The sequence below is a fragment of the Primulina huaijiensis genome, chromosome 16 (genome assembly GCF_012295235.1).
Source record: "Primulina huaijiensis isolate GDHJ02 chromosome 16, ASM1229523v2, whole genome shotgun sequence".
NCBI classification, from domain to species: Eukaryota; Viridiplantae; Streptophyta; class Magnoliopsida; order Lamiales; family Gesneriaceae; genus Primulina; species Primulina huaijiensis.
Genome location: NC_133321.1, coordinates 15,769,973 through 15,785,492, shown reverse-complemented (window position 1 = coordinate 15,785,492; position 15,520 = coordinate 15,769,973). Strand labels below are relative to the sequence as shown.

General features: G+C 34.0%; 3 protein-coding genes across 7 annotated transcripts; all 3 read left to right on the top strand.

Annotated features, from left to right (window-relative positions):
- On the top strand, positions 1–1,470 carry LOC140961343 (geranylgeranyl pyrophosphate synthase, chloroplastic-like). Its single transcript, XM_073419805.1, has 2 exons — positions 1–732; positions 842–1,470. The coding sequence occupies exons 1-2, from the start codon at positions 180–182 to the stop codon at positions 1,390–1,392; spliced, it is 1,104 nt and encodes a 367-aa protein (XP_073275906.1). The 5' UTR covers positions 1–179; the 3' UTR covers positions 1,393–1,470.
- Positions 1,471–5,621: 4,151 nt separating this feature from the next.
- Positions 5,622–9,749, top strand: LOC140961847 (NAC domain-containing protein JA2L-like). Of its 4 annotated transcripts, none has more exons than XM_073420587.1 (6): positions 5,622–5,862; positions 6,946–7,152; positions 8,336–8,562; positions 8,635–8,808; positions 8,916–9,246; positions 9,342–9,749. In XM_073420587.1, exons 2-6 carry the CDS (start codon positions 6,990–6,992, stop codon positions 9,587–9,589), a joined length of 1,143 nt encoding a protein of 380 aa, XP_073276688.1. In that variant the 5' UTR covers positions 5,622–5,862; positions 6,946–6,989; the 3' UTR covers positions 9,590–9,749. The 4 variants fall into 4 exon arrangements, with proteins under 4 accessions (XP_073276688.1, XP_073276689.1, XP_073276691.1 ...); XM_073420588.1 differs by having other exon boundaries at positions 5,711–5,867; positions 6,951–7,152; XM_073420590.1 differs by having other exon boundaries at positions 5,719–5,862; positions 6,951–7,152.
- A 2,332-nt stretch (positions 9,750–12,081) lies between these two features.
- LOC140960797 (uncharacterized) lies at positions 12,082–15,105 on the top strand. Of its 2 annotated transcripts, none has more exons than XM_073419074.1 (6): positions 12,082–12,482; positions 13,429–13,549; positions 14,058–14,197; positions 14,316–14,375; positions 14,483–14,551; positions 14,774–15,105. In XM_073419074.1, exons 1-6 carry the CDS (start codon positions 12,270–12,272, stop codon positions 14,843–14,845), a joined length of 675 nt encoding a protein of 224 aa, XP_073275175.1. In that variant the 5' UTR covers positions 12,082–12,269; the 3' UTR covers positions 14,846–15,105. The 2 variants fall into 2 exon arrangements, with proteins under 2 accessions (XP_073275175.1, XP_073275174.1); XM_073419073.1 differs by having other exon boundaries at positions 12,083–12,482; positions 14,313–14,375.
- Positions 15,106–15,520: the final 415 nt, after the last annotated feature.

Sequence of the window (15,520 nt, the reverse complement as noted above, 5' to 3'; positions counted from 1 at the left end):
CCTATCTCTTTCCAAACTTAAAGCATCTGATTTTCCAATGTTGTCTCGTAACCCTTTTTTACGTGTCCTATTTACAGCCATTTAAATCAATTTAAGCTACACTAGTTCGAAAAACGTACCAACTCTTCAATTCCCAGAAAACAAAAGCTGTGATTTTTTAGGCTGAAATCAAGAAAAAGATGAGATCTTTAAATCTTGTGGATCCATGGGTTCAGTCTTGCTCGATTTTGAAGCAACCATTGCCGTTTGGATCCTTAATTGGCCTCGTTTACAATCCCAGAATCGTTTGCAAGCCCCATTTTTTTTCCAAATCGAGGAAGTTCATTTCTTCTTTAAGCGTGTCCGCCATTGTTACGGAACAGGAACCAAAAGTCTTGACCTCGGATGAGGAATCCCCTTTCGATTTCAAAGCTTACGGTTTAGAGAAAGCCACATTTGTGAACAAAGCTTTAGACGAGGCGGTTTCGGTGAAGAATCCGGTGATGATTCACGAGTCGATGAGGTACTCTTTGTTAGCTGGTGGAAAAAGGGTCCGCCCCATGTTGTGCATCGCCGCCTGTGAGGTGGTCGGTGGCCAGCAGTCCGCCGCTGTGCCCGCTGCCTGCGCGGCGGAGATGATTCACACTATGTCCCTTATGCATGATGATTTGCCGTGTATGGACAATGACGACCTCCGCCGTGGAAAGCCCACTAATCACAAAGTGTTCGGCGAGGATGTGGCGGTTTTGGCCGGTAAGATTTGGAAGACATTTGGTTTAATTTTTTGAATGAAACTGCTACAACACTCTTAGTTGACTTTTTTAGTCAGCCTAAAATCTCGGTTTTAAATTCCCATTTGCAGGCGATTCTTTGCTGGCCTTTGCATTTGAATTTCTCGCCACTGGCACCACCGGGGTGTCCCCGGACAGGGTTTTGGCGGCGATTGGGGAATTGGCGAAGGCGATTGGGTCGGAAGGTCTGGTGGCTGGGCAGGTGGTGGATTTGAGCTGCACAGGGAATACAAATGTAGGATTGGATACTTTAGAGTTCATACACCTACATAAAACTGCTGCATTACTCGAGGCTTCGGTGGTCTTGGGGGCGATTTTGGGCGGAGGGAGTGATTTTGAAGTTGAGAAATTAAGGACGTTTGCTAGGAAAATAGGGCTTCTGTTTCAGGTGGTGGATGATATATTAGATGTTACAAAATCATCAGCTGAACTGGGGAAAACTGCCGGTAAAGATTTGGTGGCGGACAAAACGACGTATCCGAAGTTACTTGGATTGGAAAAGGCTAGGGAGTTTGCTCATAAGTTGAATGAAGAGGCTAAGGAGCAGCTGGTTGGTTTTGATCCCTATAAGGCGGCACCGCTGGTGGCTTTGGCCAATTACATTGCTTTTAGGCAGAACTAGAGATGGGAATTTGGGGTTTGTTGTAACAAGTTCCTGGGAGTTTTTAGTGCCTTTTTTCAATAAAATTGTGCTGGATTATTGGGTTTTCTTAAAAAATAATTTAATTTTTAATTTTTTTTTCAAAATTAATTTAAAAAAAAAAGAATGACAATTTTACGACAATCCGTGCTTACGAAGCACGGACGGTGCCCACGTGGAGCACGGTCCGTGCTTCGTAACCACGGATCGTGCTCCAACTTGGAGACAAGCGCGGACACTCCAACGTGGAGCACCGGCAAGCACGGACTCTGTAAATATCTATTTTTTTCGCTTTTTTCTGTCCATTCGATTTTCTTTTCTGGAGCCTTCACGTGAATATTCAGAAGTTCACGTGGAGTAAAATAATTGTACTGGTATTGAAATTTTTTAGTATATATAATCGATCGTATAGACAATTGAGTTATTGATTTCTTCTTGAATTTGAGAGCAATTGAGTTATCAATTTCTTGATAGTCGAGAGCATTATTCCTCCAATAATCATTAACGCTACATAACATGTAAATTTAACATCTAAGTATCATCAGTAACAAGGTTAGACATACAATGATCGTATAGTGCAGTCATAGACAGATGATCACCTTTCAAATGTTTTGATAATGGCAAAAATCCCAACAAATCCAAACAGATGTGTTGTCATTCCTCAACTTTATGTGACACATCTATTTCAGTTACTGCTGTCTGCTTCACCATCAATTGTTAAGCCCCAAATTATTGAAACATCTTGCAACGTGACGGTTGCTTCACCACATGAAAAATGAAACGTGTGTTTCGCGTCGCCAACGTTCAACAAGAGCAGTAATCAAATGATTATCAAAAACTTGTAAGCCACATTCTGAAATATGTTGTCAATCTTCTAAAATTCAATATATAGTAAGCACCGATGTCGAAAAAGGAAAAATTATGAAGAATAGAAGAGAAAAATGGATGGGTTGAGAAGGAGGAAGGAGGAGATGAGGAGGGATAAGGTGGAGGGGGGATAAGGTGGGGAACGAGACACGTGGAGCGTCCGCTTCTACGAAGCACGGACGCTGGAGCGCCAGTGCTTCGTAAGCGCGGACGCTCCAACGTGGAGCAGGGTTCGTGTTTACGAAGCACGGACCATGCTCCACGTGGGCACCGTACGTGCTTCGTAAGCACGGATTGTCGTAAAATTGTCATCCTATGTTTTTAAATTAATTTTGAAATAAATTTTAAAAATTAAATTATTTTTAAAAAAACCCCTGGATTATGTTTTAAGAAAAAATACATATACAACTGGTGATCAGATAATATAACTTTTTGTGTGATTGATGTTCTACAATATTTTGGTGTTTATAAATTTTAGAACATGTTATATTGTACTAATAAGTGTTTTTAAAATCAGACCGATCGGATTGACTAAAACTAATCACGGGTTCAATCTGGACCAAGTCTGATAATCGTTTGTACGGTCCAATCGATTTGAACGAGACAAACCGATCAAGAATCGGTTGGATTGGTCGTTACATGGTGAAAAATCAATTTGATTGGTTCAATTTTTTTTTAAAAAAAAAAATTTGTTTACAATTTGATTATTTGTTATATTTTAAATTTAATTTTATATTTTATTTTAATTATATATATGATTATTTAGATTTTGAATTTTATTAAAATATTATTTTATTAGTATTAGTCTTATTTTAATTTATTTTTAAAAATATATGTATGTATAAAATTTAATAAATATATTTTGAAAATTATTTATATACATTTAATATATTATATTATTATTTTATATGATATAAAAGTTTCCGATCCGAACAATCAACTGGACCTTTTTAAAAAGTGAAATATTTCAATCATCGATCTGATCATGAAAACATCAATGATAATAGAATATGAAATTACATAGCGATATAATATTTTTCAAGAGAGTTATAAAACAAAGGCCAGGCATCTTCCTCTCCCTTTTATATACTCGCCACGGATTCCAAGGGATGAGGAAGCTGGTGGGCTCCATGCGGTGAAATGTTCATTCTCATTTTTGATTTTTAGGAAAATTTTCGACATCCAGATTTTTCTGATTGAGATAAGCTGCTATAAAAATGTATACAAACAATAAAAAGGATTTGATTTAAAATGTTTGAAGTTTACATTGGGATGCATACTAAAATCCACATACTTTTTAGTCAGGTATAATTTTCAATTATGTTTTTTTTAATTATGTATAATTTTTAGTTGTGTTTTAAATTTTATTATATGCAATTGTACTTTTTTTTTAATTATTTGTAATTTGTTTAAATTATTTTGTTTTTAAAATACAAAGTTATTTAATGAAATAAAAAATTTATGTTTTAACATCATTTTTGCAACTTCATATCACTATTAAACAAAATAAGATGAAGTTATGAATAGTGATATCATTATCAGATAAAGTTATCAACTTCATCACACTATTGTACATGAATTGTATTTTTCAAATTATTTATAATTTTGTTTTAATTATTTTGATTTTAAAAAACAAAATTATTTAACGAAATAAAAAAGTTTATATTTACAACTTTATCTCATCACTGAACAAAACGAGATGAAGTTATCAAAATTGACATCACTGTGTTATCAACTTCATCACATCATTGTTCTTGCTTTAAAGGAATTTTGAGATTAGCAACTAATTCATTCTTTTTGTGCTAAAGAATATTTCATTTACTAAACATAACATTAAAATGAATACGAATTGAAAATGCGGTGACCAAACATAAAGATATGGAAATTGAAAATTTATATGTAAAGATTATGAAAGGTCAATTAGTTATTGTCCTCTTGTATAGCCATTTCTGTCTTAGGTCCACAAATATTACAAAAACACAAGTGTCGCTCTTCGAAGATGCGCTTCTTTTTTATGCCACAAAAATGCATCTTTTATGGATATTTAATTAGGTGATCTTAAAATGATATGGCAAACAAATATAATTATTAAACAAGGGGAATACAAAAATGTATTTTTAAAAGAGAATATAATTTTGTCACAAAATGTTTAATAAGTTGTTAATATTAGTTTGGTATGTGTTATATTTATTTAAATAAGATGTTCATTGAATAAAAGTATTTGATGACTTGTTAAAAACTAAAATCTTGCTGATCATATTCGTATGTGAATGTGTTGTGTAATGAATAGATTTGTTTGTCCTTATTCCAATTTCAATAATTAATATAGTTAATTATCTAGATACACAATAATCCCTGTGAGACGGTCTTACGAGTTAATTTTGTGATACATATATTTTATATGTGTCACTCACGAAAAAGTATTACTTTTTACGTCAAATATATTAATTTTTATTGTAAATATGGATATGATTGATCCGTGAGACTGTCTCATGAAAGACTTACTCATTTGGATAACGATCATCTCATGCCAAAATGATTTGAAAGTGAAAATTGTATTGACTCCATTAATATTTTTAGACTCTCATCCATTGATTTGTTTTGAACCATACCATGACATGTGTGGTGATACACTGAACCATAGGATCAAAATCGCCTAAATTTGATTCATGCACGTTCCAATACCAGCTCATGGTTTGATATTTCATGTATAATATTTTATTTGAATGGTAGATCCAACGAATCCAACATATTTGAATAACTCTCAAGGACAATATTTTTATGTTAAGATCATCTTTCTTGTTGATTAGCAGACTTAATCGTAGTTGTCGACTTCCAATCCTGTTCATAACAGAAAACTACTCTAGTGAGTCACAAAATGTCAAATGTGCGGTCTTTCTATTTGACCAAAAAAGGGAATTCATCATGATTTTAGGTTTATACAATTATCTTCTCAGCCAATCATGATAAGACACTTGTCATGTCCATTTTCACCAACCAGACCAGATTGATAATACGGGAAATTGGTCTTTAGTCTTCCGCCGTCGTTTTTTTTGTGTTAGTCCATGTGTACTTTTTTAGTACTACATTTCCACATGAAGTATATCACATTTCCACATGAAATGTACCACAATTTATATGACATAGTACCACAATTTTGTGGGTAAAGAGTGAACCCAAATAAATGTTTTATTAGGGATTTTTCACCGACTTCCATTTGATAATAAGATCGACTTTTAATTTCTCTCTGTTTTTATACTTGATAATATAGATACATACAAATTAATTCAAATTACTATAAATATTATTTGATTACTATAAATATTATTTGATACAGCAAAGCACGAAGGTTTGTAAATATTATTATTAAAAATTTTGTTTTTGTTTTTGTTTTTGTTTTTCGAAGATGTAGATATAAATGAAGATGATTTGAGAGACAAAAAAGAAAGAAAGAAAGTAGAGCAATTATGTTAAAATTGTGATATAATCATATTTTACATATAAACCAGTGGTATTTCTTGATTAGCGTCGAAGTGACGCGAAGAGAAGGGCTGGGCGTTTCTGCCTTGCCTTGTGAACGAGAAGGTTTGGTTTTCGCCCTTTTACTCGGGTTTGTGGGTTATTTTTTTATTTGTTTTGCTTGTTCTTTGAGGATTTTTGTGAGTTGTTTGCGAAAATATTGCTTCTTCTTTTTTGCCCTTCTGGTTTGGTAGCCGATGCTTTGTTTTCTTGGATTGAGTTTGCAACTGAGTGATCTTGGTGTTTTTGGTGAGCAGTCTTCAAATTTCTAGTTGGGTTTACTTGAGCTGAGGTTTCTCGAAATTATTGCAACTTGTGATCGTAGTGTACTTCAGGTTTTCTCATATTTAGACCTTATTTGAGTAAACTTCGAGGCATTTTCCGCTGTGATTTTTGTCTTCTCTGGTTGTTTATGTTTAGATGGAACCTGTTATGAATTAACACACGGGCACGGAGTGGAATCCGTGGTGAAAATCTTGTTATTGAAACTTGTAGAAATTTCTTATGAGTAGATGGGACTTGATTAATCATTCATAGAAAGATACAAACCTGAAGCATGTGTGGCCAACTTGTAACACTTCTGATTCTAAGAATTCATCGGCTTTATAGGAAGCTCGAAAAATCTATGACACAACGATAATTGTTTGTCTAAACTTACAATTTTAGTGGGGATGACTCCCTACATTCGGGAAATTCCTGTGAAGCAAGCGTATTGAGCCCTAGTGTGTGTCGTCGTCTATATTAAGAGTTAGCTTCTTCATATAAAATACGCCAAGGGGGAGTTACTTGGCTGGGGAAGGGGAGTGGAGACTGTGGGTCCCTTTGATGGAGTTCAGAATTATAACTTCATCGTTATATATTTCATTATCCGATTTTAACATATATATCAACTTGCATCACAATGTAGAATAAAGCCCAAAACTCTTCAATTATATGTTTATTTTAAGTAGAATATGATCTATTAAAACTAACATTTCCACATAACCAGTTCATCCTTCAAATAGCTGCCTACATACTATTTGCTCATTTCTGTGCCACTGTTAGCAAATGGGATTTGTATTATTTTTCTTGTCACAATCTAAAACTTCCCTTTGTGATCAGTCAGCTTTCGTGTCAAAATTTTCTTGCTTTGTTTTCTCATGAACCCAGTTAAGGCATCAAGTGTTGTGGCACTCTCTTTGCATTGGATTACCATGTGTCCTCCGGTAGGGCCCTCTTCTCCTGCTGAAATTGGTCAGCTTTTGAATGATGAGCAATGTTTTTTGTGGCTGGATCGATACAGTCGAGGATTCTCTCTCCCAACTAACGTGCTAGCAGATATGACTCCCTTCCAGTACCACCCTTCGAATTTACCAGGTGAGTTTTAAGGTTTCTGCCATTGGTTTTATTATGTATGTTAACTATTATTCTTTATATCAATTGAATATCCATGCTTGTAAAAATTCTTACTCATGCCTCGTTTATGTGCCATCGCTAATGTGACTGATTCCGATTGGAAATACTATGGAAGTGATTATTAACTCTCGTGTCAAACTACTTTTATGATGGTGGTGACAATTAAATAGTTGACCAGTAGTTGCCTAGGTCATCTTCTGTGGCTGTCTTTTGATGGCTGTCACAATCAAAATGTGAAGTTCGGATTGCTATATGGTTTCAAATGTTAGGTTGTGCTTAGATACAGGGATTCGAGGTTATGAATTTCAAATCTATTTGATTGCTTTGATATTATTCAAATTCACCCATTCCTTAGCTTATGTAGATGTAATGTCGATTACAATGGATTTGAAATACACTCAAGATGAATGTTATTTCAAATTCACCCTTCAAATCCTTCCCTTCAAATGAAATCTTTCTATCCAAGCTCAACTTTAGAGTCTTGTCACAGCCACCAGTTTTTAACTCATAGTACAACGGGCGATAGCTCAATGTATCAGAGTTCATATCACATATTCAATTCACATAAAATATTTATTTATACAATATTGTAAGGGGAATTGTTTGGAGTAATAATTCACCAAAGTCTCGTGTGTCATCGACTATTGTTTTCAGTTCTCACAAAGTTTGTTGAACATATTTAATAAAATCACCCGTAGGCAGACGTATATATCTGGAGCTTTTGTATGGCAGCGAGGATATAGTCAGTAGCATTTTTCTGACTCGAGCTCTCTTTTCTATTTCCTTAAAACTGCTCACATCAAACAGGTCTTTTACACAGAATAAATAAGTTATTGCTCTTCATTGGACTAGATAATCTGACCGATTTAGTGCTTAGACATAGTATTTCATTAACATGGATATGGATCTTAGATGTTTTTCTAGTTATACTTCAATATGCAATATGTCCTTCCATCAATTATCACTCACCAACATATGTTGTTTCATTCAGTAGAACACAGCTAAGACCTTCACCTGTAACTTTCGTGTTAAATCGTGATATTCCTGGCATATACGACAAAACAGTAAAGATTCTTGGGCATGCTTAGCTACTACCATTTTACAGTTTCCGAAATGAAAAAGAAATGCTCGATGCTTCTTGCAGAAGGAATTTGGTACCTAGTAGATGCAAATGAGAAAAAGGATTCAGTTTACGGATTTTGGAAAGACAAAGGGGAAGCTTGTGAGATATATTCGAACTCATCCATTTTTGGTTGGAGAGCAAGTCTTGAATATTTCGAAGGCCAAGCCCCTTATGGACAACGAACTGATTGGCTTATGCATGAGCACAAGATAACTCAGAAGGAACCATTCTATAAAGATAAGCCAAAAGTACCCACTGTAGCTATTATATCTATCTGTGTTCTTTTGAACTGCAAATCAATTTGGTTAGTAATTGTGTAGGAGTCGAGATCGCTGTGTAAAGTCTTCCTCTGTAAGGCAAGAATTTCGGAAAATGAGTCGCACTCCTCTCAGAACAGCAAAACTGTGGTTGGATCAAAGCCAATTAGTATGGCTTCATCGATTATACCAGACATAAATAGTACCTCACTACAAGATTCTAAAAATGAATCCAAGGTGCGCTGACTTATGTTCCTTGTACATTGGTTTTACACTTGTAATGATCTAAATCACAATATTTAACCGATGGTTTCTTGGCTCTGTCAATATTTCATTTTTTGTAGGCTAAACCGGAATGTGATGCAGGATTGCTCCCATTGACGGATATCACTTCAAATTTTTCTCCACGAGATTGGTCTGAACTAGAATGTTTGTCAAGAGGCGATTATTTGGAATTGAATGATCTACAAGATGATCCTGAATCTAATTTTTCCAGTTCACAGAATTCAACCTGTCCTAGCAAGTTGTCAGAAGAATACTTTGATTCGTTGGGTTTACTACAGGATCTTGAGGAAGAAGGTCGCATAAAAACTAAGGAGAATCCTTTGAGTTCTAGATGCCATTTCACTCACTCCGTGGAATCCGACCGCCTAATCATTCAGCCTCCCTCTTCAGGTGTATCTATCAGTGATAATACGAGTCACTTCCATATAGTCTGTATCCGTACTCGATAAGACTTTATTCTTTATTTTCTTTTGATGCATTCCTAGGATCTGCACTCTCTGTTGGTGGAAGTACTTCAGGAAATGAACGGTTAACGGCAACACTAGAAAATACTGCTAAAAGGCATATATCCGACACCCGAGATGAAGGCCCTTCGAATTTCTCTGATTCTTCTTCATCGCCATCCGCTAGCCATACAAATGCAAGTTCAGATGGAGAAAAGAAGACCTCCCCCCGGGCTCGGTCAGGCCGGATGAAAAAGCTGAAGCGATATTGCTGTTTTAAACCATTGTGAATCATCCACATTTCACTCACACGGAAATCCAAGAAAATTAAGCTAAGCACGACTAATATTGCAAGAATTAGTTTATATTAAGAAGAAGATCAGAAAATTGATCCATGCAGAGAAGGAATCTTTGGAGGCTTCTTATTTCTGATATTCTGTATTTTTCGTTTGTATTATGTTATAATATATGGCACACATTGAAAACAATGGTGATGGGTTTGTTTAAGGATTGGGCTAAGTTGGCCCAATCCAACCAAACTTTTGTAATATTTGATGTTTAAAAAATTTAATTATGATAAATCTATCGAGATATAATTTTATACAAATTTAACAATTAGAAGATTAATACCAATCGCTTACTATGCGAACGTTTGCAGCAATTTTTGATATTATTATTCTTTTACTCATTATCATGCATTATTATTTTTTTATTGTAAAAAATTATGAGATATATGACAATGTCTATTTAATAAAAATTTAGGTGGAATTCTCAAAAGAAATTAGTAAAATTTTAACTTTTGACATTTTATAATTTAAAATGTATTCATTTCATTATTTATAAATTAAGTTATAAAACTAATAATAATAATGAAACAAAAAGTAAGGTAGGGGAACCCATAGTCAACATAGCCCCTATACCCCACATTAAATACAAAGGAATTTTGACCAGACACATGTTACCTACGATAGCATATCAGCCCATCGTACATAAATAACGTGGCTACTATTATTGACTTTTGTGACATTATAATTATGCTCTATACTTGGATACTTTTTTTCTAATTGGCTGCTCCTTTTCTTATATTTATTTATAATTTATAATTTATAATTTATTTTTATTATTATTATAACTTAGATACGATTGATTGGTTTTTCTTTATTGTTTTGAAAATGATAAATTTTGGCTATTTCAAAATTTCGGAATATAGAACCACTTAAAGCTTAAAATCATGAAGTCTTCCTTGTTGTTGGTCATCGGTGGTTCGACATCTTGAAATATAATTATTAAAATAAATAATAAAATTAAATATCGATATTTAAATGGAAGATTCTTAAAACTTATTAGGATAAAAATTATGGACAAGATGAAAAGATTCCACTATGATATTTTTTAAGTTACAATATGTAACTATGTTTTAAAGAAAACAATCATTTTCTCAATACAAAATAACAAATACCTCACAAATATTATAGAATAAACACTCAAATAATACTCATGAGATGAGGATAAAAACTTGATAATGAGATTATCTGAAATGTAAAGAGAGAGTTCGATTTATAGATTCTCTCGTTACTGTAAAATGCGTTTCATATTGATTGAAATGTGTCTCTATCATTTGTTTCACACTAGCTTTTCATGTTGACCAACTCCCAACCACTCATTAATGTCACCAAACGTTATTAATTTTGTCATAGATTTGATTGAGAATCAAATACATATTCATATATTCTTCCAGTTTTGCTATTGACTGCTAGTTACGTTTCCGTTAGACTATTTGAGGTTTATATCACTCAAACTTATCGATGTTCACCGACTTGCTCATAAACATTAAATATGTTATCATGATTAAATTCTAATTATTATTTATTTCTAGAATTTAAAATTATGAAATAGTATATTTCATCCATAACAAGTTACATAAATTTGTATCCGCCTAATTTTTTATCCCTTCAATCTATAGAGCCATCTTTGAACCTACGATTCTTGATTCTACATGCACCATTTTACCTTTTTAATAAATATGCAATTATAAAAAGTGTCATTATCCACTCATCATATGATACGTATGTTTAGTGAATAAATCATGCACATGTATTCAACTATGATATATTGACGAGTAATCATGATTTATTATCTTTCACACGTATCATGTATTGAATGAATAAAAATACTGCCGTAACATTTTGAAAAAACCTCCTAGTTCTTCAATACCAAAAAAAAAAAATCCAGGAGTCACTTCCTTTTTCCGCCGAAATCATCTAACGGCTGACAATAATATAATAATAACGATAATTAATGGCCAATAATGATATTCTCGGTTATGGCGGGAACACCTTTTCTACTTGGAGGGAAAACATTTTTACCATCCAACTATTAATTAATGTATTTAATAATAATGGTTGATTGATTAAATAAGAGTAAAAAATCATTTTACTATTATTTAATAAATATCTTAATAACATAAAAAGTACATAATTAATTAATATATTTAATAATGATTTTTAATACTTTATATTTGATAGTATATTTCCTTTGTATATTTGGATGAATTAAAGGATAAAAGAGTAATTTGACAAAGAGGTCGGACACCATTCTCCATCAAGTCAGATTGTCAACGCCCATCTCCTGCGAGTGGTATATTGCATCACGCCGAAACGCAAGCCCCCCTAATGCATGATTGACGACTCTTCTACACCACGTGGCCCTCACTGATTCGTCAGCTTTAGGCCTTCGGGATTCACAACCTCCACACACAGCTGAAATTATAGCGAGAAAAAACACAACTAGCAGCGTCACTCTCATTCCTTCTCTCTCTTTGCGCACTGTGTTTTCTCTCTCGAAAAAAACCGAAATTTCCCCTTTTCTCCAGCATCTTTTCGCCTAAAGACAACATTTTTGGACTCAGTAATGCCGCATCTTTCCGCTAGTGTGATTTTCGTTACATAAGGTGTCTAGACAGTATTGAAAATGCTGCAAACTGCTGCGGTGATGGAGAGTAATGGTGGATTTTCGTCGCATTCGTCGCAGCTGCAGAGTGGGGATAGTAGTGAGGAGGAGCTTTCTGTGCTGCCACGCCACACGAAGGTTGTGGTGACTGGGAATAACCGTACCAAATCCGTGCTTGTGGGTCTTCACGGAGTGGTGAAGAAAGCTGTTGGGCTCGGTGGATGGCATTGGCTGGTAATTCATGGTGGAAATTTTGCGTCTTTTTGTTTTTCTAGGAGTGGGTTTTGGATTTTTTTTTTATTTTGGGTTTTAGTAATTCATATCGACCTTTTGAATTCCCAATTCTAGTTCGGTGGAGTAATGTGGGATGCTTATGTTTGTGATTCGGGGGGTTTCTTGATTATTTATGGCAAAAAACTTTCCGTTCTCGTCGTTGAATTTCAAAAGGATGTGCTCTATGGATTTCATTTCTTAAAAGTTTGTAGTTTTAGTTTCAATTTTATACCAATTTCCATTTACCTTTTTGTGTCATCATCTGGTATTTTTCTGCATGGGGCTCTTTGTTAACGGATCTATCTCTAATAATGTTATATCCTTTGATTTTGATCTTATTGATGTTATTTTGTTTATCTATAATTCCAATGATGTGTTTACAACGATTTCTTTGATATAATCATTTCACTGATTAATTGTGGATTTTTATTTAAACAACACTAAGAATATAATAGTTGGATAAATTAATAGCAATAGCTAGCTACTGGCATCTGATATTGTTCAGAGTTTTCTATTGAATCATTCTTTGATTTTTTTTTTCTTTATGTCTTCATTGTCAGTATATTATAATTTTCTCTGCAAGATTGTTGAACATTATAATTTTTTTATGCACAATAATAGATTCATACTGGGAGACATTCTCTGGGATTGTGGTGTGTGCCTTGTTTGGTTTGTATATTCGTACATATTCTAAATGTCCGTTTTATTCCTTGTATTTCACTTACTTTTGAAACTAGAATCAGATCCCTTTTCTTATTATTCTAATTTTTGTTGTGAAATATTTTATAGTTATTTTCATTGTAACTTGAGATCCAATCTGCATTTATCGTATCTTTGAGAAAGCATTACTCCAAATGGTTCTTTTTGGTTATGGATGAAAGATTTTGATATTATTTTAGTACTACAGGTTCTTACTAATGGGATTGAGGTGAAGCTTCAAAGGAATGCCTTAAGTGTCATTGAAGCTCCAACCGGGAACGAGGAAGATGATGACTTTGAATTTGAACATGTGCCGTGGAATGGCTCAGGTACCAGTTAGTGTTGTGTTTACCTAAATTTTTTTACTCGATTTTAATGTTCCACTGCTAAATTAGATGCTATTTTTTTCAGCTATTTAAAGAGAACTCTTCATATGGTTGAATACTTAATATTGAATCTTTAAGCATTCAATTTTTTTGGTGATTTACTGAAATTAGGCGGCATTCTTTTATATGATCATATGCACGAAATTATGATTCAATTGAAACTTGAATGAGACTTTTTTTGCTTTGGGGTAAAGTTTTTTATATCTTATTTAATGCTTTGTTTCATTTCAACAATCATACAATTTTTTTAAAAGTTGCTTAGGTTTTAGCATTGGATTCTTTTCATTTATTTCTCTCCCCCATTCATTCTTTTGCCTACTTTTTTGCNTTTTTTTTTTTTTTTTTTTTTTTTTTTTTTTTTTCTTTTTCTTTTTATCAATCTCTGGTGTTCAGTCCTTTATTCTTTGGCCCACCACATAATCTGATTGTGTCATATACACCATTTTCTTAGCATCCGATGATACTCAAAAATCGCATAGATCAAGGCATCGTATACACCGGTCATTTGGGTTGTCTCACAAATCCATAAGATGGTCACTCTCTTGTGACTCGCAGTCGAAAGATTCCCTTTCTACTACAAGGGGCTCCACTGTAAGAGACATCTATATTTTCTTTTTTAAAGAAGTAAAAGGGTTTCCATATTTTTACAATAATTTTATATCCATTAACCAATTACTGAAAAAAATTGTCAATTCATTTTGCACAGAAGGTTGACTTCGGTAAACTTGAGATGGCTGCATTGTGGAGATATTTTCGTCACTTCAACCTCGTGAGTAGTTTCATATGACATAGGAATTGATCTGAATTATATATTAATTCGGAAGTATGGCATCTAATTTTTAAATTACGATGCTAATATAATGTTGTGTCCATTAGGTGGATTCTAATCCCAATCCTTCTAAAGAGCAACTAATCGATGTTGTCCAGAAGCATTTCATGTCGCAGGTAACATTACATTGGTCCTGTTAAATGACTTGCAACTCATTTTCGTTCACTGTATTCAAGCAAATTGTCACTTCCAGTGTCCGCACACATGCGATCGAAGCTCTGCCAGTAGCTATTTTATAACTGTGACCCCTCCATAAAACTGGTTACCCCAGGTGGTAAAGGAGTTCATAAGCTGCTGTTTCCCCTCCTTTCCTCATCACGTCTCTTTCATTTGTGCAGCAATTGGATGAGCTGCAAGTGATCTCAGGGTTTGTGCGGGCTGCTAAGAGACTTAAAATGGTTTGCAAATGACTATCGAGTGACTACTCCAACTCTTTTACATGCTGTTGGTTTGCTGTTTGCTGACTCTAACTAATCGAGATACCTGAATCTACCCCATCTCCTCCCTTAGAAGAATGTATATGCATGTATCTTCTAGGGTTATCCCTTTATTAACGTAGGCCTAGTTTTTAGCTATGTAGATATATGTAAGCCGGTGGACTATCGGATGACTCTCGACTACTAAGAAGCCATTCTTGGCTAAAGCTTTGGTTTAATGTATTGCTAACGAAGGGGGAGCTTTCTTGGAAATGTATAGAGACCTATTTCACTTATGCTTAAATCACCAATCTTTCTTGTCAAGCATCAAGGGATCATCTTTGAGAGCTATCCTTTTTTCTTTTTCAGTTGTTTGAGATGTCATATGTGTGAAGACTGTGGAGGGGTCTGATTTTGCTTATTTTTCATCCATTTAAATTAAAATTCATATTCATCTTAAATGAAACATGATTGAATGTAACAAACTATATAATTTTCAAGGATTAGACTTTAAATTAAAAGAACACCTTTTCCACGATGTCATGGTCACGTTTATGCATAATGCATAAATAAAGGATGTACGAAACATATTAAAAGGAGATTTCAAATCGAGATTTATTAGGCTTAAAGGTTGACGACCAGGATAAATGTATATGCTACAAATGTCCA